This window comes from Vulpes lagopus, chromosome 14 (genome assembly GCF_018345385.1).
Source record: "Vulpes lagopus strain Blue_001 chromosome 14, ASM1834538v1, whole genome shotgun sequence".
Lineage (NCBI taxonomy): Eukaryota > Metazoa > Chordata > Mammalia > Carnivora > Canidae > Vulpes > Vulpes lagopus.
This window is the reverse complement of record NC_054837.1, coordinates 30,066,771-30,094,766: the sequence shown is the minus strand read 5'-3', so window position 1 is coordinate 30,094,766 and position 27,996 is coordinate 30,066,771. Positions and strand designations below refer to the sequence as shown.

Here is a 27,996-nt window from a genome sequence, read left to right as displayed (position 1 = left end):
GGAGCCTGGCGGCCCGGGCGGCGGCGGCGGCGGCGGCTGCGGTGGAGACGCGGGGATGGCGGGCGCCGGGAGCGAAGCCCGGTTTGCCGGGCTGTCGCTGATGCAGCTGAACGAGCTGCTGGAGGACGAGGGGCAGCTGACGGACATGGTGCAGAAGATGGAGGAGGTGAGGCGGGCGGCGGCGGCGGCGCCTCGAGGAGGGGCGTGCGGGCCGGGGCCGGGGCCGGGGCCGGGGCCCGAGGTGGCCCGAGGTGGGGCGGCCGCCGAGCCTGGACTTGGGCCGAGGGCTCGAGCCGAGGGGACGGGGCTCGGGCTGAGCGCGTTCGAAGCGAGGCTTTGAGGCTCCGGGGCCGGGGACGAAGCCGGGAACGGCTACCTGGGGACCCAGGGGGCTGTGGCTGAGTCTGGTGGGACGAGGAGGGAATTAGGGGGACGAGACTGGCTCGGAGGAGGACAAGGAGTGACCGGAAGGAGGGGGCCGAGGGCTGGGTCTGGACAGAGGATGGGGCTCGAGAAGAGGACCGAGAGGCACAGGCGCACCGAGGCGGTCGTGGGGTCCGCGAGCAGCTGCTCAGGGGCCGAGGGGGCTAGCTGGATAGGAGTCTTAGGATCGCCCTTTCCAGGACGGGCTTGTGGGGCCGCTAGATCTGAGCTGGACTTAGGATTGGGCCGGGTCTCGGGTTGGGAGGCACGAGGCCGCGGATTCGAGGGGTCTGTGTATCTGAACGTTCCAGGGAGACTTGGAGGGGCCCCATGGAGCCATTTGGATGTGGCTCTGGTAGAGCCATCCTAGGGGGGTTTTCTCCTTGGTTTTGTGGGTGGGAGCAGGAATCCTTTTCTCCATAAAGTTGCCCCCTTCTGTGAAAGAAGGGAATGTGGGAATCTAGTGTGGTGGCTTTGCCCCACAATGTTCTACCCTGTTGGGGCCAGAGGAAGTTCCTGGAGCTGTTTTTTTTTGGGGGTGGGGGGGAGAAGATAAAAGGGGTTAGGGACATGACAGGCCCCCACCTCCCCCCAGTCAAGGTCCTGCCCAGCCTCTGGAAGGCATATGGCCACCCTGTTTCTGGTTATCTTACTGCATCTCTTGTGGCATGATTTGCTCTCCTGGGTAACCGACTTCACGCTTGGATTTGCGCTGTTTACGTCTCTCCTTTTCCCAGGCTTTTTTGGACTCTTTCCCTGAATGTCCCATCCTACAGGGCTGCATCTCCTCCAGGCAGGTGGACCCAAGCTGATCCCAGCTCTCCCTAGCCCATTTACCACTCCTACTTCTTTGTCTCCAAGTCTGAGCCTTCCCACGCCTACGGGGCTGAGCCTCTCACCCTGAAGCCAGAGTGGGGGCTTTTGGCTTTCTTTCCGAAGAGGGATTGTTCAGCACTGAGCCAGCTTCCTTAAAAGGGGGCTTGTATGGAGGTTGCACATTCAAAATCACTGGAAAACCCTCAACAGATTATTGTCCTGAGCTACAGAGAGGCCACTGTAGTAAGATGGTATCAGTCTCTCCATTAATACACCCCTTGTATTCACGAGCTTTGTAACTTGGCACATAGAACGTTGCTCCGAGATGCAGTTTCCCTCATTTATGGTCTCCGTGTGGCACTTGCCATTTTAGAGAATAATAAGTGACAAAATCTATCTTTCTTGACTGAAGGAGTTTCACGTCTCTAAAGAAATAAAATCTTTGCTTCGTTTCTCTGCTTTTCAGTTGGCAGGGAGACCTTTTGTTGTATGTCAGCAGGCATCTTTCTAGTTTAATAATAAAATGACAGGTATATTTTTCTAGTGTGTAATACTAGGTTATTTTGCTTTGTGACTATTCTGTTTCACTAAGAACAGAATACTGTATTTATATTGGTGTAGTTATATTGATTGTATTCTACCTTAATAGAGATAAGCCGCCTTTTAGTGGAGTGGAAAGAGTCGAGTAATTCTCCCGATTCCAAGGCTGTTAGGGAGAGCATCACTTGTTTCCTCTGCCCAAGATACGGAAGATTATTACATAAAGGGAAATGCAGTTAACCTAGCAAAACTTTTTTGATTGCCTTTTTTGGTAAAGGTGACCTTCCTGGGGATCCCTGGGTGGCTCAGTGGTTTAGCGCCTGCCTTTGGCCCAGGGCGTGATCCTGGAGTCCCGGGATCAAGTCCCATGTGGGACTCCCGGCATGGAGCCTGCTTCTCCCTCTGCCTGTGTCTCTGCCTCTCTCTCTGTCTCTCTCTGTCTATCATGAATAAATAAATAAAATATTTAAAAAAAATGACCTTCCTACCAGAATATCCTATATAAAGACTGAGGACTGACCCACTGCATTTGATTTGACCACGTAATTCAAGTTAACTTAGTCAACAGCAGTTTGTTCTTCAGGGTGTAGCACTTTTAAAACAAGGAAACGATCAAGAAAACCAAAATACTTTAGCCAAGCAGCTCACCTAGCTACAGTCACTTAGCAAATCCTGTTCCCCTTTTCACATGTGGCATGGTTCTGTAGGAACAAGAATAACATGAATAACTAAAATTTTGGCCATGGTACTTTGAGCTCTTAACATATGCATTGGTTTATTTCGGGGTGGTTATGAGACACAGGAAAAAAAATGCTCTGTGAACTTTCCTCTCTTGAAAAAAGGGAACTTAGAGACTTTGGAATCATCTACTCCAGGTTGGACTTGGCTATTTCCCATGCCAGTTAATCCACTTCTCTGCGCATCTGTTGGAGAAGGCTAATATAATATTTCATGGATTATGTGAGATAGTGCATGTTACCACTGCATGTAGTTAGTGCTCAATAAAGAGTAAATGCAGTTTTTTTTTTTAAGATTTTATTTATTCATGAGATACACAGATAAAGGGGGGGAGGGGCAGAGACACAGGCAGAGGGAGAAGCAGGCTCCACACAGGGAGCCCAATGTGGGACTCGATCCCGGGACCCCAGGACCATGCCCTGGGCCAAAGGCAGGCGCCAAACCGCTGAGCCACCCAGGGATCCCCAGTAATTGCAGTTATTAATAATCATCTGGTTCGTTCTTTTTTAGAAGGGTTATTGACAGCCACTAATAGCACATCGACCCAACAAGTTAATGGGGTCTTATTTCAAGAATGTTAGGTAAATTTTTATTTGCCGTTAGCTTAAGAAACATTTTACTTTTCTATGGTCAAAATGATTATGTATCTCGGAAGGTCTAAGATGATACCATAAATGAAACAGGCCTTTTCGGGCATTGAATCTCTTAAACTGAACCAAAGGCTTTTTTTTTTTTTCTTCCCCTTTAATTGGCAGAAGGAAGTGTTTTAAATTGTAGAGTAAGACTTCTTTAAGCCTGAGGGGATATTTTGTGGCGACTGGAAAGCGTGGCTAGGTTTTGAAGGATTCACTGTTAGGTTTGAATATAGCTGTGCACTATACTTCACTTACATTGTTTTAATTGCGGTGTGTGAGCCTTAGCGCAGCTCAAGACATTAAAATCGTGTAGCGGCTATAGATGGTCCCATTTTCAGTGCCTATGTGTTTATTTTTTCCTGTTCCTCCTGTCCATAATGCAGTTCCCTAAATGTACCATCCCCAGTGATCTTTGCTCTTTCCTTTCCTGTGGGCTGATGTTTGATATGCACACATTTTATTTTTATTTAAAGTTATTTTTACATGGCAATGGAATGTGCCCTTCTCTCTGTCCACATTAACCCCATTGGATTTATGGGACACTCCCTTAAAAGGAACTGTCGCTTAGGGGATAAGGCAGCTAAACCCCACCTCTTGGGTCATGTCTCCCAATGTGCTTTCTGAGGGGATGTGGTTTGGTTAGTGTTAACTAATAATTCCACCTAACTGAGGATTCAGATTCAGGGTCTGTGTTTCTTTGGCAAATGAAATCGCCCACATGCAAAAACGCTGAGGGTCTGAAAAAACAGATTGTTTTGTGCAGTCTGGTCTGGAAGAAGCTGTTTCCCTAAGGCGTGTTCTGGTGTGATTTGTGTGGGGCTGCAAAGCTACTGCATGAATCATAATGGCTCATTGAAATGTACTGACCTTGCTTTAAACCCAGGGACTGTTTCCTCAACACGGCGCTGAGCGCTGGTGGGACTGGTTTTTGGAAGTTAAGATTTAAACTCTTGGAGTGTCTGCTACTGGAGTTTGTTTCTGTTCACGTTGTGCAGTCATTGTGTATACAAAGGCTTCAACTTTTATGTTTGAATCTTCTCTTCTATGGACTTATTATAATAACTCGAGTAAAAAATTACTGTGACAGAATATTTTCTGAAATTAATTTTTTTAAAGGAGGCGTTAAGGTTTGTGGAGGGGCGCCTGCGTGGCTCAGTTGGTTAATCATCTGCCTTCTGCTCAGATCAATGATCCCGGGGTCCTGGGATCTAGCCAGAGCCAGGCTCCCTGCTCCAAGGGAAGTCTGCTTCCCCTCTGAACCGCCCTCCCCCCAGCCTTGTGTGTGCGCGCACGCTCTCTCTCAAATAAAATCTTAAAAAAAAAGAAAAAGATTTTGTGGAAAGGGGTGCCTGGCTGGTCAGTCAGTTGGTAGAGCATGCAACTCTTGATCTCCGGGTCGTGAGTTCAAACCACATGTTGGGTGTAAAGCTTAAAAAAAAACAAAGATTTTGTGGAAAGAGCATAGCTGAGAGTTGTGTGACCTTATTTCAGCTAAACTCTCTGTGTTTCGGTTCCTCCACTGTAAAGTGAGGGTAGTTTTTATGCAGGTTTTATGAAGCCCAATGTAATAGCAGGTGAAGGCAGTACTTGGCACAGAGGGGGCTTCCCCCTTTCTTGCGAGATTTTCAGAATTGTTTGGCTGGCTCTGGTGAAATCTGGTCACTTATATAATTGCTCTCTACTTTTGCATAGATTAGAAGTGCAGTGGGTGTGGTATAGCATAGAACTGACTTTTGATACTGCCATGCGACCTTTGGCAAGTATTGTCTTTCCAAGTGGAGCTTCCTCATTGAAAATGAAGGGGATGACAGCAGTAACCTACTTCATTGGGTTGGTTGGGTAGATTAAATGAGGTAAGTGTATAAGATGCTTAGTATAGCACCTAGTGCAGTGAGCACTCAGGGAATTGTTATTAGCTGTTACTGCAAAAATGAAAAGGCTTCATATCCTTGCTGCCATTTCAAGAAGATTCCACTTTGGTTCAATAGCTGTGGAGCACTCACTGCATGTGAGGCATTTTAAGGATGGAAACCTGATGGGATGCCAGGATGGCTTAGTGGTTGAGCGTCTGCCTTTGGCTCAGGGCATGATCCTGGAGTCCCGGGATCGAGTCCCACATTGGGCTCCCTGCTTGGAGCCTGCTTCTCCCTCTGCCTATGTCTCTGCTTCTCTCTCTGTGTCTGTCATGAATAAATAAATAAAATCTTTAAAAAAAAAAAAAGGATGGAAACATGAATAGGGAGGGCATAATCCCCATGTTATAATTTGAAGAAGAAGCCAAATATGCAGGCACTTAACAGTGCAAGGGAGAATAAGAGGTAGGGAGCTTTAGTTTGGGAAGATGAACGTTGAGGATGGAGGATGGTGGCTACCCAACAGTGGGGATATACTTAAAAGTGGTCTTTGAAAGTGGTTAAAATGATATATTTTATGGTATATTTTACCACAGTTTTTTAAAAAGAGAGACTAAGAAGAAGGGCCACAAGTGAATTGTAAATGACCTTGAAGATCAAATGAAGAGGGGCACTCTGTCTAGAGTAGTTAGATTCCTAGTGCAAGAGATGGACTTGACAGGTGGGTAAGGTTTAAGAAAATGATCAAATATGATAATACTCCTGAGAGGGTATGGGATAATGTAAGGAACATCTGTGCACCTGCCGCCCAGCTTAGGAAGTAAACACAGTCAATCCAGTGAAAAGCCCTCTTTGTGCTCCATCCTGAGACTGACACCCCACTCCACCCCCAGCCACTGTCTTGAATCAGATATTTATTTCTCTAAGTAGGGTTTTGGGAGAGAAACATGGGGAATCAGGAAGAAGTGACAGCAAGAGCACAGGCCCAGAGCAGGAAAGCAAGCACAGGACAGACTTTGGTGAGTTACCATCTATCTACTTTAATCAGATCAGATCTGCCTGGGAGTAGGGAAATGATGGGGACGGAGGCCAGTGAGGGCGGAGTACCAGTGTGTGAGTGGAAGGCAGTTCATTTGGTTGCAGTGAGTTTCCATGACTGTTTGGAGCAGAAGGAGCAATATGATCAGAAGTACACTTTAGGAAGGTTAACGTGGCAGCAGAGTATGGACTGCATGGGTGCAGGAAGGTTCAGGAAAGGCCAAGGTGGAAGTGGAAGTTCAGGTAAGAAGAAACCAGTGTTGGAGGAAACCAGTGTTGAGGGGATTCCAACCTCACCAGCTTTGCCTGCCATGTGCTCCCTACCTCCTCAGTCACAGACACACAGTCCCTTAGCTTCTTTGTACATGTCTTGTGTGGCACTTGGCACACATTTTGTAAGTCACATTTATTTCCCTGTATCCCTGGCTAGTCTGGGGGCTCCATTTTGTCATGTTCATCTTTGTGTCCCTGGCATGTGGGTGTTGCTGAGTGAGTGGAGCCAACTGGATGCAAGTGGAAATGAGTGAGAGTGGCAGGAGGGGAGAGTGGGCTCCCTGAGACCCTGCCAGCCTGAGAGTGAGGGGACAGGGAGGATAGTTACGTGGCACCTCCGGCAGCAGTTGGAAATACGGTTCTGAAGCTCAGAGGAACAGTCAGCTGAGATACAGATTTGGGGGTCAGCTTCCTTCAGGAAGAATATAAAAGTTTGAAAGGCTACCAGAAGTAATTAGTGGGCTGGGAGAAACAGCGAGAAACGAGCCTGGTGTTTTACAGACCAGCTGACATCCTGTCATCGTGCTTGTACTGCCTCAGACCAGTCGAAAGAGGAACCTAGAAGTAGACTGAACTGTTTGAGCCTCATCTGTCAAGCAGAATTGATGTGCTCTTGAGCTAAGCCAATTTTGTTTGTAGATGACCCTGACTCATGATGGTTCAATTTCACAACTGTTTGACTTGACAATGATGTGAAAGTGATATACCTTCGGTAGGAAGCATAGTTGGAATTTCTTTTTTTCGTACTTGGAATTTTTTTTTTAATTTTTATTTATTTATGATAGTCACACACACAGAGAGAGAAGCAGAGATACAGGCAGAGGGAGAAGCAGGCTCCATGCAGGGAGCCCGACGTGGGATTCGATCCCGGGTCTCCAGGATCGCGCCCTGGGCCAAAGGCAGGCGCCAAACCACTGCGCCACCCAGGGATCCCCGTACTTGGAATTTTTAATTTGTTTTGTCCCGGGCTCGTGATCTGTGGTCCCATCCTCTCCTATGATGCTGGGCAGCGGCCACAGTGCCCCGTCAGCCATGTGATCACCAGGGTCACAGATTGTACCTGCACCCACACGGCCGTTCTGTTTGTCACTGGCCGTGCATCCTCAGTAAATTACATGAGATAGGCAACACTTCATTATAAAATAGGCTTTGTGTTGGGGCAGCTCTTGTTCTCAGGGTCGTGAGTTCAAGCCCCATGTTGGGCATAGAGCATATTTACAATTAAATAAAATCTGTGGTAGATGATTTTGCCTAACTGGAGGCTCGTGTCTGTGCTCTGAGCCTAAGGTGGGGCAGGCTAAGCTGTGGTGTTCACTAGATTAGGTGTATTAAATGCATTTTTGACTTAACGGTATTTTTTATGATGGATTTATCGGGATGAAACCCCATTGTAAGTTAAGGAAGATCTATGTTTGGCTTTTATCGCACTATTTGTAGCAGAATGTTGCTGTGGCGAATATGCCAAGTATGCATTGCAGGGTTTTCTACAGTGACCTGTGTGTCAGCCACTGTTCACGGATGTAATCACTGACTCTCAGTACATGCTGAGGCAAGAGTTGGTTTATTTCCTCCCTCTGTTCTGTGAGTTTTTCAGATTCTATCATTATTAGGGAAAACTGTCCTACCTAGTGGGAAAAAGGCAAAGGAAAGTTCTTTGTAAAATTTTTCATAGAGAAGAATGAAAGTAGAGGTAGGTGTAGCTTTGTTGTCATAGGTTATGTTGCAGTATGTCAAGAGAAAACTTTTAAGCATTTCTCTTGGAATTATGAGGAATATTATTCATTATTCTGCCTAAGAATTGATGTGAAAAGCAGTTATTTGCATAGCTTGTTACATTACAACAGTGTCATAGTTGATGTTTCTTTAGAGTCAGATCTTTCATTATCACCAAAGGTGGTGCCACCATGAGTGGCACCTCAAGGTTCTATTCCTATCCATTGCCCAGTGCCTAGGTTGGCAGAAGGACAGAGTAAGTGCTAATTAATGCTTGCCATCAGACAGCAGCTTTCCTTAGTGTGAACACAGCTGAGGCCGAGCAAGTTTATTCATTACTCAACCTTTATGAAGCACCCTGGAGATGAGAAGCCACTAAGCCACTTCATTTTCCTCTTTTAGGATTGAGCAGGTGTACAAAAGTCAGTTTTCACAAACATCGGATGTATGAAACAGTAGTGATGGGGACACTAGGGGGGAGGGGAACGGGGAGGGGGACACCCAGCAAGCTTTTACAGGGGTGGGGGAGATCTGCAGAGAATGTTTCCTGAAGGAGATGACTCATGAGCTGTGATTCAAAGGAAAAGTTGACCAGGTAATGAGGGAGAAGGGCTTCTAGGCATGGGGGTGGATAGCAGGAACAGACACAGAGGAAGAGCCTAAAGGGGTGTTCACAACAGTAATATTCCAGCCTTGCTGGAGGTACTGGGACAGGGCTAGGCAGAGGAAGAGGCCAGAGAAGCAGGAGAGGCCAGATGGCTTGATCCTCTAGGGCAGAGGGAGCCACAGGAGTACTGCGGTCACATTTGGGACTTAAATGAATGGTTCAGATAACCCAGGGGGGTGGGAGGGTTGATTTGAGGGGATAAGACCAGAAAGCACGGAGATGAGCTAGAAGGCTGAAAGATGGTTGATAACAAAGGCCTTTGGAGGCAGCCAAAGTCACTGACTTACACGCCAGTTCCTTGGAGTCTTGTTTTGTACCTAATTCAAATAGGAACACGGTTGGTCATATGGTTTGTCTGTCAGTGGCAGATGTTTGAAGGGTATCGGGAAAAACTAACAGAGCCTGTAACACCATCCGGAAATAAATGAAAAGAGGAGGCAAAAGTTATAAAAAGCCTCAGAAAAAATGTAAGGTCAGTTCTTAAGCATAGTGGTTAAAGATGGGATTTGGGTCGCTAGGAAACCCTGGGCACGTTACCCTTCCTGTCAGTTCCCTCATCTTTACAATGAGAGCATTGGGCAGCCCGGGTGGCCCAGCGGTTTAGCGCCGCCTTCAGCCCAGGGTGTGATCCTGGAGACCCGGAATCCCGCGTCCCACGTCGGTCTCCCTGCATGGAGCCTGCTTCTCCCTTGGCCTGTGTCTCTGCCTCTCTCTCCCTCTCTGTCTCATGAATAAAATAAATACAATCTTAAAAAAAAAAAAAAAAAGTAAATGAGCGCATTATAACAGCAGCCTTACTAGTCGAGTTGTTATAGGAACGTGATGATGTTTGTAAGGTGATGAGCATGTTGCCGTGCCAGTATGAAGTGCCCAGTAGATAGAAGCCGTGGCAGTTTTAATAAGGTGCTGGGGCTGTTTGGTTCAGGGTAGTATTTCCTTTAGCTGTGCTTGGGGTCCTAATTCTGTGGATGTCAGTGGTGGTTATATTAAAAGGAGTTCCATGGTAAAGAAATTCGGGAAATCAGTGCTAAAAAGGTTTTTGTTTTGCTTTGCTTTGTTTGGTTCTTAACTGTTAGGGTGTGTGATGCAGCTTCAGAGGGACAGACATTGCAGCATTTCCCAAACTTACTTGATCATGGAGCTCTTGGGACTGCTTCCCTGGAGCATGCTTTGGCAACTGCTTATTTAGGGGATAAATGTGCCATCTGCTTCCACTCCCTGTGGGTACTTCTGTTTCACACATGGTACCGTAGTTACTTGATGTTCAATGGTGCCAGCTCTGTGTCCTCAATGGCTGGCCTGCTTTCACATACTCTGTTAAAGAACACAGGGAGTATGTGGTATTTTATTTGTTTTGAGTAGTATTTCAAATTTCTGATTCTAACTGATCAAATCTTTAAAAATATTTGTTTTTATTCTAGAAATAAAAAAATTTAAAAATACAGAACATTTTGAAGAAGAAACACATAGTCACATGTAGTACCACCACCCAGACAGAAATACTGTTGTTGTGGATTTTTTTCCTGTTTTTTTCCCCCCACTCAGGATCATTTTGTATAGTTTTTTGCTGTGTGTGTGTGCTCATGCACTCATGTGTTTTAACTTAAACCCTGGGCATTTTCTCTCTCTTTTTTTTTTTTCTTTTTTTCTCTGTTAAGTACCCAGTGTGGGGCTTAAGATTTTTAAAAATGTATTTATTCATGAGACAGAGAGAGAGAGTCAGAGACACGGGGGGGGGGGGGGGGGGGGGGGGGGGGGGGACGGGGACTGGGTGGAGAGAGAGAGAGTCAGTCAGAGACACAGGCAGAGGGAGAAGCAGGCTCCAGGCAGTCAGGCAGTGAGCCTGACATAGGATAGGATCACGCTCTGGGCTGAAGGCTGCGCCAAACCACTGAGCCACTGGGGCTGCCCTGCTTGTTTGTTTTTTAAGATTTTTATTAAAAAAACAACACAAAAAAGGATATTTATTTATTTATTTATTTATTTATTTATTTATTATTTATGATAGTCACAGAGAGAGAGAGAGAGAGAGAGGCAAAGACATAGGCAGAGGGAGAAGCAGGCTCCATGCACCGGGAGCCTGATGTGGGATTCGATCCTGGGTCTCCAGGATCGCGCCCTGGGCCAAAGGCAGGCGCCAAATCGCTGCGCCACCCAGGGATCCCGATTTTTATTTATTTATTTGAGAGAGAGAGAGTGATCCCAGGACCCTGGGATCATGACCTGAGCAGAAGTCAAGATGCTTAACCTACCGAGCCACCAAGGTGCCCCTATGACAGTGTTTTTAATAGCTGCCTGATCCTTTATCATGTGAATATATCCTAATTTATGTGACCATTTCCTTATTATTGGATATTTAGATGCTTTTTTTCGCTATCTTATATTGCTATTAATATCTTTGACCATAAATCTGTTAAAATATCAATTTTTAAAAAATGATTGAGTCTTAAGTATCTAGGTAGGTGTTTTTGTTTTTTGTTTTTTTTTTTTTTTTAATTTATTTATGATAGTCACAGAGAGAGAGAGAGGCAGAGACACAGGCGGAGGGAGAAGCAGGCTCCATGCACCGGGAGCCTGATGTGGGATTCGATCCCAGGTCTCCAGGATCGCGCCCTGGGCCAAAGGCAGGCGCCAAACCGCTGCGCCACCCAGGGATCCCTAGGTAGGTGTTTTTAGGTAGAACATCAAATTCCCTACATCATGTAAAATTGCAGGTATTTTTTGTTATGAAATTTAAGTATAATAATTTTGAGGTAACTGATTCTTCTTTGACTAATCTCTTTATCTTGTACTAAAAAAATCCCACTATTAGAATAGCATTTTCTCATACTGAATAAAAGATGATAATTTTAGTCATGTGAGAGTAAGTTTTATCCACTAAACTTAATTCTTGAGTCAGGTGTTTGGAAAGTTTGTGTCATGATATATTTTAAACGTAAAAGCAAAATAGTCAAAAGCTGTAATCTTAATACAGGTAACCCAAGATTCATCTGGTTAGGCATTTTCTTATTTGCACCTGTGTAAAGACTAGCCCAGAAGATTCTCATACATGCATTTCTTGTAAATTGAGGTTGAAAGAAAATAGAGAAGAGGAAAAAAACCCTTCAGGTCTTACTAAACAAATTATTACTTTGGTGGTTTGTCCTGGCTAGAAACTGCTAATAAGAAAAGCAGAATTTAGAGATTCTGTCTTCCATAGGCTCTTTCTTTTGGGGAAGGAAGGAGTATTCTGGATTTAAATTTATGGTAGAAGTTATTAATTGACCTCCTTCCACTTAACTAGAGTGTTTTTTTTGTTTGTTTTTTTTTCTGGAGTGTTACAGTAATTGGTGTTTCCCACCATCATATATAGTGATTGATCGATGCCCCCCATGATCATGATCAGGTATCTGGATGTTTCTGCTCCCACTCTGCAGTTGGATACTTATTGAGAGTTGAGGACCTGTTTGTTCTGGTTTTCTTACACTAATTAACTTACTTCATTAAGTACTGTAGCAACTGATGAGCCATGAATGAAAAGACAAGGTGAGAAAACTGAGCTGAGTGCTTTGGAAAGAGTTAATAAATAGAGGGCTGTGCACTAGAAACAAACTTGCTAACAAATTAGGTGTGGACCAGGCTGCAAGAAAATGGAAGAATTTCAGGATTCTGCACTCATCTTGCTTGTCCAGTCTTTAAGCCCTCCACATCCACGGATATGGTCTGAATGATGAAGAACTTCTGGAACTCAAGCTAATGGACCCTTTCTCTAGGAAAAGACCTTTGCCTTACATGAAGAAATGGACAGATGTATATTTTTAAAATTTTGTGTGTTTATTGATTTATGGCTTTAACCAAACTGCTCAGCTAACCAGCAGCTAATTGGTTCTGATAACATGGAGTGAAGGCCTCTCAATGGCTTCCCTGGCTCACCTGCCAAGATTGATTCGGTAGGACCAAGGGTGACAAGCCCCTTGCCCTTAGGAGACTAGGGGCAAAGGCAGTTAATATTTTCATCAGTTTGGATGTTCTTGTCCTGCCTTCTGTTCTTCCCTCCCTCTGCCCAGAATACTCAGGAATTAAAAGGTTGTGATACTAGGAAAGGAACATTTTGTAGCATGTGACAAGTTATCAGAACTGGTCACACCTATTTTTATATTTCTTTATTATTGACATCATTATCTACATAAGTCCAGGAAGTAGGGAGATCATCCCCCACCCCTGTGAATGTTAGGAAGTAAATCTTTGAGGGAAACAAAAGCACCCTGGTATGTTGAACCTGCCAGAACTAGAAAGCTATCTTTTTTTTTTTTTTTTTTCTAGAAAGGTATCTAATTGTGTTTCCCTGAGACCATTTAATTCTTCTCTGGGAATAGTCCATTTATTTTCAAACCTAGCTTTTTGCATTTCTATGGTTAGTTGCACGGAGTAACATTAATTTTAAGATGGAAGTCAGTTTCGTTTGGAAGGGATCTTTCTAGTCTACGTCCCATTGCCTATTAGTTTTTCTTCCTTTCCTTTTCCTTTTCCTTCTTCTTAAAGATTTTATTCATTTATTCATGAAAGACACTCAGAGAGAGGCAGATGGAGAAGCAGGCTCCTCACAGGGAGCCCAATGCCGGACTGGATCCCCAGACCCCAGAATCATGCCCTGAGCTGAAGGCAGACACTCAACCACTGAGCCACCCAGGTGTCCCTGCCTGTTAGTTTCTGAAGATAGTAAGTTTAATCTCAACAAGGATTTTGACATCTTCAATCAAAAATAACAGTCTTTATTAATCTGATATGCTGTCTCTGTTGAGTGGATTGTTTTGGTGGAATGTTAGATAAGCAGCTGGTAAATTTTCTCTCCTGAGTAGGCTGTAGCCTTGGAGATGGTTTCACACAACCCACGAGGTGGTTGTATTTTAGGACAGTTTCATAATGTTCTACAGTTCTTTCACTGTAGTTTTGAGTTTTCAGATCTTTAATTTAAAAAAAATTTTTTTTTAAATTTTTATTTATTTATGATAGTCACACAGAGAGCGAGAGAGAGAGAGGCAGAGACACAGGCAGAGGGAGAAGCAGGCTCCATGCACCGGAGCCCGATGTGGGATTCGATCCCAGGTCTCCAGGATCGCGCCCTGGGCCAAAGGCAGGCGCTAAACTGCTGAGCCACCCAGGGATCCCTCAGATCTTTAATTTTGTTAACATGTTAACCCGTCCAACTCTGCAACCGTTAAGTTTTTTGTTCTTTTTTTTAAGATTTTATTTATTCATGAGAGACACACACACACACAGAGAGGCAGAGATACAGGCAGAGGGAGAAGCAGGCTCCAAGCAGGGAGCCCGATGTGGGATTTGATCCTGGGACTCCAGAATCACACCCTGGGCCGAAGGCAGGCGCTTAACCGCTGAGCCACCCAGGGATCCCCTGCAACCGTTAAGTTATTTCATTTTTGTATTGAATGAAGCCACGTTTGCAGCACACCTCGGGGATATTGTGGACTTGGATTACAGGCTCCACTGAAAGCCCGAGTTTACTTGGAAGACTGGAGAGAGAGGAGTTTGTCACTGGCAAGGTCTTCACTGAATGGAAGATGAATTTGGGCTTTTTAATAACCTAACCTTTAACAGTAAAGCCTACACTCAAATTGCATATGACCTTGGTGATATTTACCCTGAGATTAATCTGTGAGCTAGATCAAGTGTAGTACAATAAAAGGAGAGATTAACCTGACTGAATGTATGCCAACCTTTTGGTCACCTGATCCATAAGCTTGCTGTATTTAGAGTCTTAATGCAACCTAATGTTTTCTAGTGGTAGGAAAGTACAAAAGCTAAGATTTATTTTATTCCTCATCTTTGTATTATGGATAGTTCTCAATTTAATTTTATTTGGAGAGGAAAAATATAAAAATTAAAATGAATTTTCCACCAAAAGTAACGAGTATTTCTTTCTTTCTTTTTTTTTTTTTTTTTAAGATTTTATTTATTTATTCATAGAGACAGAGAGAGAGAGAGAGGCAGAGAGAGAAGCAGGTTCCATGCAGAGAGCCCAATGCGGGACTCGATCCAGGGTCTCCAGGATCATGCCTTGGGCTGCAGGCGGCGCTAAACCTCTGCACCACCGGGGCTGCCCAGGAGCCAGTATTTCTTCAAGAAGGACTGGTCCAGATCGGGGCAGCAAATGTACTACATGTACATGTGGGTCTGGGACACCTTGCTCTCCTAGAGAACAGGGAAGCTGTCCAGCCCTGGGGATGGAGGGTGCTTGAAGTGTCTCCAACTGGCCGTGGGTAGTTTGAGCATCAGGAAGATGACTAACTGCAATTAATTGAAAACCAAAAAAAAAAAAAAAAAGCCAAATCCATTACTTAATAATGATGCCACCCCCGCCAAAGCTTATTATTCATTATCAGAGGTTACTTGATCTTAACTCAGTCTTTTAAAAGTTGGTCTGAGGTGCCAGCACTGGGTGGGTAGTGTTGTAGGAACAGTTATCCTCTTTTTCCTATGTAAAGGATTTCAGATGGTCAACCATGATAGGCAGAAGCTCATTACAGGAGGAATTGAAGCCAACACATGCAGAAGTTGAAATTAGAGAGGTATTGTTAATTTTAATAAGTGTGACCATGGCATTATAGTTGTAAAGCTCTTCCCCATTAAAGATACATACTAAAGTTGAAGGCGAAATGATTGGATGCCTGAAATTTGCTTTAAAATACTTGAGGAGAGACTCCTGGGTGGCAGGAGTTGAACCTTTGGCTCAGGTCGTGATCCCAAAGTCCCAAGATCGAGTCCTGCATCGGGTTCCCCACATAGAGCCTGCTTCTCCCACTGCCTGTGTCTGTGCTCCTCCCTCTGTGTCTCTCATGAATAAATAAAAAAAATGTTAAAAAAAAATACTTGAAAAAACTTGGGGAGTATCTCAATGAAGCAGAATGGGCAAATGTCACTAATTGTCAAACCCTGGACAAGGTCCATAAACTCATTATACTTCTCTCCCTACTTTTCTCTTTGTGTTTGAAAATATCCTCAATAGGGATCCCTGGGTGGCGCAGTGGTTTGGCGCCTGCCTTTGGCCCAGGGCGCAATCCTGGAGTCCCGGGATCAAGTCCCGCATCGGGCTCCCGGTATGGAGCCTGCTTCTCCCTCTGCCTGTGTCTCTGCCTCTCTCTCTCTCTCTGTGTGACTATCATAAATTAAAATATATATATATATATATCCTCAATAAAAATGTAAGTAAAAGATATAAATGGAAATTTAGATGAGTCCTGGAACCTGAAAATAGAGAAATGAGAGTAGATCGGTTCTACGCAGTGGATGGCAAATGCTGTGGCGTCATGCAGGGCATAATCCGCATGGCAGATGTATGGTTTGGAAATGCACTTTGGAGACGGAATATCCTGACACTTAACCTCACGGCTCTGCAGTTACTTACTGGCATTTGAGACTCTGCTGATCTCTTAAACCTCCCTGAGATTGTATTTCTTTCTGGGTAAAATGGGGCGAAATCTGTCTCCCCTTCACCGAGAGGATTAAGTGCATGAAGAGAAAGTGACACAATGCCAGGCATGCAGTAAGTGCTCAATAAATTTTAGCAAATACTGTTGAAACATGTAGGGTGCTGACAGAAGTGAAGTTTTCACATCACCAGTAACTTAAGTCTTTAAGTTCATATCTATTTGGATTTTTGTTGTTGTTGATCTTTTTCTCTCTTGAGCCATTTATTTGAAGAGCAAATGCAGTCTGTGTTCAGGACTGCAATGTGAAGGGCCTGAGGCCCCCTGGAGTTGGGCAGCATGATGCTCACAGGGCCTGCCTACATTCAGGGTTGTGAGGACACTCTTTTGGTTATTGTCTCCTCAGAATTTAGCAACAAAAGTGCTAACAACACAACAAATGAACAAATGACACAACAAATGAACCAACCAACCAAACGCTGTGTTGGAGCATCTGGTGGCTGTTAGGAACTATACTCGTACTGAAGTTTGTGAGTGTTGTTTTTTTTTTTTTTTTTTAAGATTTTATTTATTTATTCATGAGAAACAGAGAGAGAGAGAGAGAGAGAGAGAGAGAGAGAGAGGCAGAGACACAGACCAAGGGAGAAGCAGGCTCCATGCAGGGAGCCTGAGTGGGACTCGATCCCAGGTCTCCAGGATCAGGCCCCAGGCTGAAGGCGGTGCTAAACCGCTGAGCCACCTGGGCTGCCCTTGTGAGTGTTTTTTAAAACAGATGTGTAGATTGTAGTGGCTTCAAGGCTGTCAGATCGTACCATTCTGACCTGCCTTCCCAGTGGAGAAGGCTGAATGTCAGCCGCAGGGGAAGGTGTATGTGAAGTCCCCCTCATGTATAATGTGTCTCCGTGTGTGTTCTGTGTCATCTGTCTCTCTGCGGTGACAGAGTCTTGCTTCAGAGCAATCACTGTCGTAATCTTAAGATTCTCTTCTCACATTCACTTCCAGACCACTGTACACTGTAGAAGCGTCTGGTTTGGAAAATCTCCACTACAAGCTCAAACCTCTGACCCTGCACTGGCTGACAGAGTACAGGCAGTCTCCCATCCCTGTGCCTCTCGTTTGTGACCATTGCATGTGTCAACCAGAGGGGAGTTTATTTTTTTAATTTTTAAAAATTTTATTTATTTATTCATGAGAGACCCAGAGCAGAGAGAGAGAGAGAGGCAGAGACATAGACAGAGGGAGAAATAGGCTCCTTGCAAGGAGCCCAGTGTGGGACTCGATCCCCGGACTGGGATCACGCCCTGGGCTGGAGGCAGACGCTTATCAGCTGAGCCACCCAGACATCCCCAGAGGGGAGTTTATATCTACCATACTTCCTGGCCCAAATTAAGAACTCCTGGCATGCATTTGAGGTAGCATGTGCGTGCTATGAGAACTTCGTGTATTAATGTAAGCATCGTAAGACATAAGGGGTCTTCACATTTCTGCCTGGACAAGCATGTAAAAAATACTTTGTTTTCTTCTCCGTGTGTGTTTGTGGTCAATGGTCCTTTATATTTTTTATTAAAACATAGTTGACCAGTAGCGTCATATTAGTTTCAGGTGGACTGCGTAGTGATTTGACAATTGTGTAGATGATTTAGTGGCTACCATGATAAGTGTAGTCCATCTGTCACCTTCCCACGTTGTTACAATATTATTGACATATATGACATATATGTTCGCTATGCTGTACTCTTCATCTCCATCACTTACTTTATAACTGGAAGTTTGTACCTCCTAATCCCCTTCACCCGTGTCACCCTTTTTTGAAACAGCTTGTTTTTCTAGAGCCTCTGCTCTTCTGGTTCTAATACTAACAGGTTGTATTAAATTAAAAAATAATACTCTTTCTGTAAACTTATACATGCTTGTAGTGGATCAAGCACTACAAGTGTACAAGAAGAAAGAAGATATATTATTCAGAGGTAAGCAGAAAGAACTGTAGAAATGGGGTCCCGCTCTATGTGCTACAGTCCTGCGTCTCATTTTTTTTTTTTATGAGCAGAAAAAGAAACTGGAGTGCATATTTAAAAATGTTTCCTTACCACAGCAAGGCTATTTCCTAAAAGGATTTCTTTCTTTTTTTTCTTTCTAAAGATTTATTTATTTATTTATTCCTGAGAGACACACAGAGAGAGGCAGAGACATAGGCAGGGTGAGAAGCAGGCTCCCTGCAGGGAGCCCAGTGCAGGACTTGATCCTAGGACCCTGGGATCACGACCTCAGGCAAAGGCACTTGCTCAGCTGCTGAACCACCCAGGTGTCCCTTGAAAGGATTTCTCTGTGGCTGAGCAAAAGGATCATGAGAACCATCAAGAAGTTGGCAACAGGGTTTTCAATTTCATGTATCTGTTGGCCCTTGACTGGCTTCTAAACCATGGTGGCCCCTGCAGGCATTTTCAGAGTCATGGCATGGATTCAGTCATAGACACCAAGGCGGGAGTTGGTCTTAAGGGAGGTGGAGCCGGGCATGTGTCACCCAGAGTGGCTTCCACTTGGACCTTGCCCAGTGCGCCATCCCCACGCAGAGGGCCCCAAGGCCTGTTCTGGCCAGCTCTCCTTTGCTTTGCAAATCATAGAACAAGACTGACTCTTTCCTCCCCATGTCTAATTGGAGCAATGGAAAGGAATATTATGGAGGAAAGAGTCTTTTTCTGCACTTAATGCAGCATCCCAGGTAAGTTCTGAGGCTCATGGGAGTGTTGGGATTGCTTTATCAGAAGCCTGAGGAGCTGCTCCCCACCTCTGTACACTGTCCTGGCCGTGGTTCCCCAGAGAGTGCTGTGGGTGTGCTCTGGGTGACCACTTAGAACTTACCAGTATTCACTTACGGAAAAACATCTGAATACCCAAAGGATATAAAAAATTGCAGACTGCTTTTGATGGCCGTCTGTTGTAGTTGTATTTGGCTCTTTTGCTGGCTGGCGGCTTAAGCCAGCCTTTATGCATCCTGTGCAAACAGACCACCCTTCTAGCCTGTGATGCTTTGTGCTGCTCTCTTCTAGGAGTTTCTGTGACCTGATTTAGACCCTACAAGAATAAGATTTCTTTTGTAGATGTGTTTTACGCTGAGACTGGAGTGGTGGTGCCTGGGCCCCCTCCTGGAGAATCTGGCTGACCCAGGGTTGGTCCGAGTAGTGGGTACAAACCAGCACCCCTTCCCCTTCAGGTGATCTGAAGATCTGGCCGCAGTGGAGCCGCACAGCTGAAGGACAGGCCGTCCTCTAGCAGCACACTGCAATTATGCACTTCAGGATGCCAGCACCTTTCGGGGGGTCCCTATGGAGATCTTGCTTTTGGAATTAGTCTTAGATCCAATGTGAGACCCGCTCCCCCCACTCTGCAACCAGGAGTCTTGGTCTCAAAGGACTTTTTTCAAGGGAGCCTGTCTACGTAAGAGATTTGGGGCATTTATTGCTTGACGTACACAGCTATCCCCCTCCTCCTACACACATTATGTGATCCATCTTATTTGCTGGACCTGGCCTCAAGTGACTGGCTTTTGGCGGGTGGGGAAGGATCTCTGGTTCAGTCAGCAGATCCTTACCAAGTGGCTGACAGGCGCTAGGTACTTGGCACACCAAGATCCTGCCTGTGTTTGTATTCCGGTTGGGGGGGACCATGAGCAGGGAAGACACAGATGCTGGGGCTCCACCACAGGAAGGAACCTGTGCTCCAGAGGCAGTGGAGGGAAGGACTAGGAGTGCTTTCAGACATTCCCCGGTGGGCAGGTGGGGACCAGGTCACCTGATGCCCCAGCGATCACGATATGCTAAGGTCTGTTCCATTTATGACGACTGAGCTTATGTGCCCATAGGAGTGCTCCTCTTCCTCTTAGTGCTCTGGGCCTAACTCAGGGCCTGGCAAATAATAGTTGCCCAGTAAATGTTTATTGAACAAAGACTTAAGCTTGAACCAGAAGGCTGGGGTGCAGGGAGGTGGGGCCTTGAGCACCTTCCCCTTCTCAGCCTGCAGATGAGACTGGTGGGGGGTGGAGGGTATAAAGAAACTCATCAGCAGTTTGTTGACTTATAATTAAACTTTAAATGTTGAAGTTGTAGATTCGCAGTGGCTGTAAGAAATAACAGAGATCCTGTGTGTCCCTCACCCACTCCCCGCCCCATGGGAACCCCTTGGGAACCCTCCCAGCCAGGACAGTGACCCAGGTCAGAATAGGGGAGAGTGGGGCACCCCGTCCCGATGTCCCTTCCCCAACCGCTCACCTGTCTCCGTTTCCGGGGCTCTGTCATTTCAGTAGTGTTGTATACCCTGAATCCTCGAGTGTGACCCTTTGGCCTGGCTTTTTTCACTCTGCATAATTCCCTGGAGTCTCACTCAAGTTGCCATGGGTGTCAGACTTTGTTCTTTTTTTAAGACTGAGAGGTGTTCCCTGGCGTGGATGCGGTGCACTTGGTTCAGCTGTCCGCCACTGAGCTGCGTGGCTTCAGGTTTTTGGCTGTTACAAATAAAGCCACATTGAACGTTCATGGACAGGGTTTTGCATTTCCCCAGGGTGAATGCCCAGTCTTGTGCCCAAGATTGCGAATCCGAGAAACCACCAAGGAGCCGACACCGATGCAAGCGCACGAGGGTTTATTTGCAAGCTCGAGCTTGGGTCCAAGTGTACCGACACAATGGAGCAGGGACTTGGACCCCGAAGTGGGTTACAGCTGGGTTTTTATGGGCTGGTCTAGGGGATTTTCAGAAGGGATGGAGGAATTTCTCAAGTTCTGTTTACATTCTGATATGGGGCTTTCAAGGGCATTGAGCTCTGTTCTTATTCTAATAGGGGCTTCCTGCCCTTGGCTTGGGGTCTGTTCTTGTTCTAATATGGGACTTTCTACCATGGGTGTGGGCTCTGTTGTCTTTCTGATATGGGATTACCTGCCGAGGACATTGAGGACATTCTGCAGTTTTTCCCATAAAGTTCAGCTCTTATTCACAGGGGCCTAAGATGGCTGTATTTGCACTAATGCTAAACTTGAGGAGGAATGGCCTTGATTTTTCTCGGCCTCTACACCCAGGAGGACATTTCTGGATCGCCTGGTAGTTGCATGTTTATTTTTATATTTTTTAAAGATTTTATTTCTTCATGATAGACCCAGAGAAGCAGAGACACAGGGAGAGGGAGAAGCAGGCTCCCTGCATGGTGCCTGATGTGGGACTCAATCCGGATCCTGGGATCACACCCTGAGCCAAAGGCAGATGCTCAACCACTGAGCCACCCAGGCGTCCCTGCATGTTTAGTTTTAAAAGAAATTGCTGAGCTGTGTTCCCAAGTGGCCAAAGGTTTATGTTTGTTTGTTAAGCCATTTGAAAGAACAAACAATGGGAGGAAAGACTCTTGTGCAGGAGCTCAGGATACAATGCACAGGGCGGGGGAGCTGCTGTGGTGGGGGAAAAGAGGGGTGAGGGAGGCCCTTCTGGAACTCTGCACTGCCAGGAACCCTGCTTGAATGAGGGCCCTAGATTCTCCCTGCCGGCTAAAAGCAGCAAGAGAGAGTATTTCTGCTGCACTAATTTTGTAGTGTTGAGCTAGAGGCTCATTTTTCTAGCTTAATTTAAATCCTTAATTTAAATTCCATTTTAAGGAGAGTTGAATCTTTGGGGTCCTGGGCTGAGCTCCTAGATGCCAAAGACACAGACCATGTGTCTGCTGTAGGGAGCCCCCAGCCTGGGGGCCAGGGCTGCTGCTTTGTTCTCTGACTTCACGAAGGCGTGCATGTGAGTCGTGCACGTATGCAGTGGGTGCACAGGTACATGGGTGCAGTGGGTGTGTGCATGGAGTGCATGCAAGCTGTGCTGGGAGCTGGGCTGGCGTCCTGGGTGGGTGTGGCCAGAGCAGAGGCAGTGCAGTGGGAAATCTGCACCCAGACTCTCAAGAGGAAGGAAGTCATGGCAAAAATAGCCTAGGTGGGGTGGCAGCAAATATCAAGGGAAAGACTAACAGGACAGGACTGTGCGCTGTGGAAACTTCAGGTCCAGACAGTGAGGTTGCTGTGGGCAGGCCGTGATAGTGGGGGACTGTCACTAGCCAGTAGGGATGGTGTCTCATGTATTTGGGTTTTGGGATTTTCTTTAAACATAGCTTTGCTGAGTTTCATTAGGAATTCCTTACCTTGTCTTCAGACCTTCCATTTCCCCCCTCACCCTTGTGGTCTGGGCCCCAGGGCTTCTCTCCCAAACAACCCCTGGGGGGCAGATAAGCCTCTGGGCCCCAGTTTGGGTCTGGAGCTTGGAGGAGTCCCGCCTTCCAGCCACAGAGGAGCAGGGGGTGGGCGTGAGAGAGCGAGCAAGGTCACTGTAAACGGAATTCATTCCCAGGGGGTGTCAGGCTTTTGTGTTTGATCTCTAAGCCTTATGATTGAGCCAGAATTGACACCCTGCCAACTGGTCCTCTGCTGTTAAAAGTGATTCTTTAACTTCCTGTGGAGCAGCAGAAACTGGTTTTGAACAAATCTAGCCCTAAATCTTTACAGCTGTTGATTCCTGCCAGCACAATGGCAGCAGTAAGGGATACCAGCCACAGCGCAGCTATCGAAGCAGAGACTTGACAGGTCACAAGACAAAGCCTGTCTGCAGATTGTTGGAAAGGAAGTGGCTTTGCTTTTTAAGAACAGGGAGCTGTGTCCAACCTAGAAACCCAGAGGGGCTGGAGTCTGGCTGAGAGTGGCCCGCAGGTGGTCCCAGCTTGGGACCAGCCCAAACAGAAGCAGATGTGGCCAGCAGATGTGGCGATGGGGCGGCTCCCAGGGCAGGGCACAGGGACCTGGGGGGGGGGGGGGGATGGTCTGCAATCTAACACTTGTTGGTTCTCATCATCCTTGCTCCTTGCAGACGCAGAACGTTCAGCTTAACAAGGAAATGACGCTCGCCAGCAACCGGAGCCTGGCAGAAGGAAACCTTCTGTACCAGCCCCAACTGGATGCCCTGAAAGCACGTTTGACCCAAAAATACCAGGAACTCCAGGTTCTCTTTGAAGCCTATCAGATAAAGAAGACCAAGTTAGGTAACTTTTTCTGGGTGATCCTTCAATAACAGAGTTGAGGGAAGGCACATTTTCAAGCTGTTCGGCTATCAGGAAAGATGCATTGTGATGGAAAAATTGCAGATTGAGACACGGAGTAATGCCACAAAGAAAAATTTTATATACGGGATCATTTTAGCTATTTAGCAAAGAAACTTGGCCACTTTTTAAACAAAATTTCCTCTTCTCTAAACAGCCTAGGAAAAGGTAATTTTCTGAATCATGATATTTAAATCTTCTCCTATGTAGTTAAGGCCTTGGGGTTAGTCCTGAAAAATATTCCTCACGGGGACATTTCATCTTAACATCACACTTAGTCATTATGAAGAGCTGGAGGAAATGAGCATGGAGTCCTGAGTGCTCTGGGTGGCTTTCAAGGGAGCTGTGGTGAAGAAAAGGTTAAAAGCTCTGTCCCTCAGTGAGGCTGGGGAGACTCCCCTGTTGGGGAGGTCTGATACCCGGTGGGGGTGGGGGGTCTCCCTCTCTGCCTCTGCATATCACTGCAGTAAGAGCTCTGGGCCAGGCAGTCCAGCCAGAGTTCTTCCCTTGGAGGGAGGGTGGAAATTGTAATGTAAATTGGTAAAAATCACCTTGGGAAAAGTTGTTGAGCAAAACCTACCTGAACAACACTTGTGCTCACTCTGTGATTCAGCTGGTCCACTCCGGGCGTGCTTGCGTCTGCCCACGGACAGGCCCCAGAATGTTCACAGTAGCTTTGTTTGTAACAGCTGGATTTGGAAACCATCGAAATGTCTGTGTACATAAAGTTGGGTTAGTAAGTTCTGGTCTCTATACAATGGACATTGAAAAGAAACGAGGGCATCTCAGAGACACGGTATGGAGTGAAAGGAGCCAGCAAAGAGCACACCCTCTGTGATGTGCTCATGTGACGTCCTGAACCAGGCAGGACTGGGTATCGGGGGAGTCTCTGGGAGCCGGCCTAGGGAGCCTCTGCACATGTTCTGTATCCTGATATGGGGAGGGGGTTGGGGTTTATACATTTGTAAAGATTTAGGTCATTGGCTTAAGTTACATCTATTTATGTAAATTATCACTCAAAAATATGAAGGAAATCTACGTGGGCTGGTTTGTGTTGGGTGACAGCCCTCTGTAGAGCCCATGGCAACATGGGGTGTGGGACACATAGTGCCACCCTGAGTTTGTCCTGTGTATGCCTTCCTCTCTTGGATTTTAAGGCCTTGACTTTCAGCTTCCTGGAAAGCCAGCTCTCAGGTGTGACTCTCCCATTACCTTTCCAGTTAAAGCGCCCTTTCTTTGAAAGGAGGGTAACTAGGAGTCTGGGGGAGCGTGTCGCTCTGAGGGGCTGGATCTCTCGGTGGTTTCTGAGTGTGTGCCCAGATGCCCCCTTCTCTTATCACGCCTATGGCTTCTTCCAGATAAGCAGTCTAGCAGCGCTTCCTTGGAGACCCTGCTGGCACTTCTTCAGGCAGAAGGGGCCAAGATTGAGGAAGACACTGAGGTAAATACAGCAACATGGGCGCAGTGCCCCAGAGCACAGTTACCAGGGTAGGGGCCACTTTGGGCAGCCAGGTGGCTCTGGTGGGTCTGGTCCTCAAGCAAGGGGTGTGCACTGGACTGAGTCTGCACGGCCCCAAGGCAGCCAACTTAGTGTCTGCTCTGAAGCTACAGGCAGGGCAGAGCCTGTAAGAGGTGGCCTGCTGAGCACTCAAGGTTTGAGCCTCACAAAGCAGGTAAGGCCATGAGTCAAGGTCTGAAGTTGTGCAGACGTAGCAAATTGAGGTGGGTGGCGTGTTGCCACTCTATACCAGTGGTTGAATTCATCCCGGGCTTGGGTAGGGGCATGAGCACGGGTGGCTCTCCTGCTGACCCGGTCTCAGGGCCTGTCAGGGTGCAGCCAGTGGAAGGAAGGAAACGGACTCCAGCTGGCTTGGTGAGAGGGTGGCAAGTGGCTACAGTGGTTTCCTCTGGGCCTCAAAGCCCGGCCGCTCAGGGCTACCGAGAGACTCCCTTCCGCTTAGGCAGGCCCCCTTAAGGCCTGCTGCCTTGTCCAGCTTATGGGGTGCAGCGAGTGGTCATGACCATCTCTGTCCCTTTCTCTGCCAGGGGTTGGTGGGGGTGGGGAGCTCCTCCGAGGTCAGCCAGGGTCTACAGTGTTGCACGTGGGGTAAGTGGGGCATGGGTGATAGAAGGAAACTGGGTGTGGCTGCTCTCTGGGTGGTGAAGGGAGCTTCCTTCCCTAAGAGCTGACCTGTCCCTGTAATCAGCTTTTTCCTGCTTCTTTCAGAACATGGCTGAGAAGTTTCTCGATGGAGAGCTTCCTCTGGATTCCTTCATCGATGTCTATCAAAGCCAGCGGAAACTGGCCCACACACGAAGAGTGAAAATCGAGAAGCTCCAGGAGCTGGTGCTGAAGGGGCAGAGACTCCCGCAGGCCTTGGCGCCAGCCCCGCTGCTGCCCAGGGTGCCCGAGCCAGCCCCTGCAGCCCCCCTGCCCTACCCTACCTCAGAGGCCAGTGGGCCCCCCTCTGTGCTACCTCGTCGCATCCCCCCGCCACCGCCCCCGGTGCCTGCAGGACGTTTGGCCACGCCATTTACCACCGCCATGGCCTCAGGACCCACCCTTCCGTACCCAGGATCACAGTGCCCTCCTCTGCCCCCCCGCACGGGCCTGCCCCCCCAGCAAGGATTCTCTGCACAGTTCATGTCTCCATACCCACCCGCTCTTCCCCAGAGACCCCCGCCCCGGCTGCCTCCACACCAGCCAGGCTTCATCCTCCAGTGAGCCGCCTCCATCCTCCTGGGAGGCTGTGCTGCACCTGCTGGCCAGGGCTCTGCACGCACAGGCTGCGAGGACCAGGGCGCTGGTGCCTTGGGGCAGCACATCCATTTGATTTTAGAACTGTAGGTCAGCGGTAAGTAGACCTAGAACCCAGGTTTGGCCCCAGGGGCTTGTGTGTGCGAGGCTTCAGCCTGGCATCTCCATGGTCGCACTGGTGTATGTGTTCAGTATGATCCCTAAGTCTTGTAGTGTTGATGGACTCCTAAGTTTGGGGGAAGAGTGTGTCCCCCCCCGCCCCGTCCCACTTAGAAGTGTGGTCCTTCCTTTGCAGCTTTGTTTAACGAGCATGCTCCATCGTTTCCACTTTGTTAGCAAAAGACAGTGCTGTGTGGCTTAGCCCACCGCTATCTCTGGTCAAGGTTGGTCAGGGGACCAGCCTGGAAGGTGCTTCCTGAATCTGTGGGCAGGGGGTGCCCGTCACCCCTCCCCCCACACCTGGATGCTTCAAAGCCCCTGTGGAGTTTGCACTGGGCCCACCGCCAGGTCCAGAGGCTGGGCAAGTTGCAGCCAGGAGGGGCAGAGATGGGTCTGAGCTGGACTTTGCACAGCAGAGGATGTCCCCAGCTCCTTCCCCCACTCTCTCTTGCCTGGACCAGCCCCCGAGCCTTTCTACAAAGAACTACTCCAATATTTTTACTATGTCTGTAATGTTCCTATTTTATATTGGCAAAGAACTTTTTGGACACAGGATCATTCAGGGAAACTTTATAAAAATGCACATAGTATTTGGAGCAGATTGAAGTACAGAAGTGAATGCAATTTCCTTTTTTACAAGCAGTGTGTGGTCACACCTGTGGGGGCCTGTGCTGTGCCTTAGTTTCCCCTGGTGCCAGTGAGGGTGCGGCCCCGGCTCTCCTGCAGGCCCCCAGGCTGGGTGGGTGGAGGGGTAGCTCTCGTGAGCAGCTTTACGTTCCCAGGGCGGGGCTTGTCTGCGTTCATGAAGTTGCCAAGCGGAAGCAGTCTGGTGTCCCCGCCGTCCTCTAGCCAATTCTCTCTTCCCCTGACGGGGCCTCGGGGCAGAAGTGGGACAGCAGGACTCCAGCAGCATCTCAGCTTGGAGGCGGCCAGCAGCAGGATCAGCAGAGGGTGCCAACACCGCTCTTCCTGGCCCTCTGGGGTCTCACCTGCCCAGGTGCCAGAATTCAGGCAGAGCTCCACCAGGGTCCGCCCCAGCAGGCCGGGAGCGAGGCCGCCAACCTTTGTATTCAGCCGGCCCCGTTTGGCTGCAGGGGGCCAGCTGCTGCCCTGCCCCTCCCTGATCCCTCTGCTGCCCGCCCTCCTGGAGGGTGCTGCCCAGGGCGCAGCCAGACCACGTGGGGAGGGGGCTGCCAGGCTGGCTGCGTGGCTCTGCAGGGCCAGGCCTGAGCCGGGGTTGTAAAGCTGTAGGACCCTTTTTAATAAATAGAGAAACAACAATGGTCCTGTCATTTATTTACCTGGGGGTGGTCGTGGTGTGTTTGGTTCTAGATTCTCAGTGGTCAGAGGTTCCTGAGGGAAGCTGTGTGTCCGTTAAAAAGCCACCCAAGTTGGCCCAAGTGTCTGCCTTCACCTGGCGCTAGTAGCTTAAAAGGCTGTTTACCAGCTTCTCCTGGACATGACTGAAGGGCAGAAGGGCATCCGCTACCTCCCTGTGTGAGGAGGTGGCCACAGGGTGGCCGGTGCCCTCTGGGCTCAGTGTCTCCCTAGCCCAGCCCATGGCCTAAGTCCATGGACTGCACTGCTCCTGGGAATTCAGAAGTCAGTGGGTGACATTTTGTTCTGGAGCGGGGACCCCCCCCCCCCAGGCAGTAGTCCCAGGGGGAGTTAGGTGCTGCTTCCCTCTGGAAGCTGGGGAAGGACCTGCCCCCCCGGCTGAGGGCAGGGGCCTTGCTCACTGCGCAGTGGGAACAGCCTGTGTACGCTCTAGTGTACGCTCCCTACCTCCCTACGCAGAGGACCCGCAAAGGACGACTGCGGGGCTGGCCCGGGAGGAAGGCAAACGCTTTT

The 27,996-nt window shown here is 47.7% G+C and overlaps 1 protein-coding gene across 1 annotated transcript; it reads left to right on the top strand.

Annotated features, from left to right (window-relative positions):
* Positions 1 to 27,426, top strand: VPS37B (VPS37B subunit of ESCRT-I). Its single transcript, XM_041728659.1, has 4 exons — positions 1 to 166; positions 23,000 to 23,171; positions 24,587 to 24,669; positions 25,456 to 27,426. The coding sequence occupies exons 1-4, from the start codon at positions 56 to 58 to the stop codon at positions 25,951 to 25,953; spliced, it is 864 nt and encodes a 287-aa protein (XP_041584593.1). The 5' UTR covers positions 1 to 55; the 3' UTR covers positions 25,954 to 27,426.
* The last annotated feature ends 570 nt before the right edge of the window (positions 27,427 to 27,996 follow it).

What these genes read in the sequence shown, in the direction of transcription:
- VPS37B (XM_041728659.1), top strand. Translation starts at nt 56, where the DNA reads ATGGCGGGCGCCGGGAGCGAAGCCCGGTTTGCCGGGCTGTCGCTGATG. An exon ending in TGGTGCAGAAGATGGAGGAG is followed by an intron (nt 167 to 22,999) that starts GTGAGGCGGGCG and finishes TGCTCCTTGCAG; the next exon opens with ACGCAGAACGTTCAGCTTAA. An exon ending in AGATTGAGGAAGACACTGAG is followed by an intron (nt 24,670 to 25,455) that starts GTAAATACAGCA and finishes TGCTTCTTTCAG; the next exon opens with AACATGGCTGAGAAGTTTCT.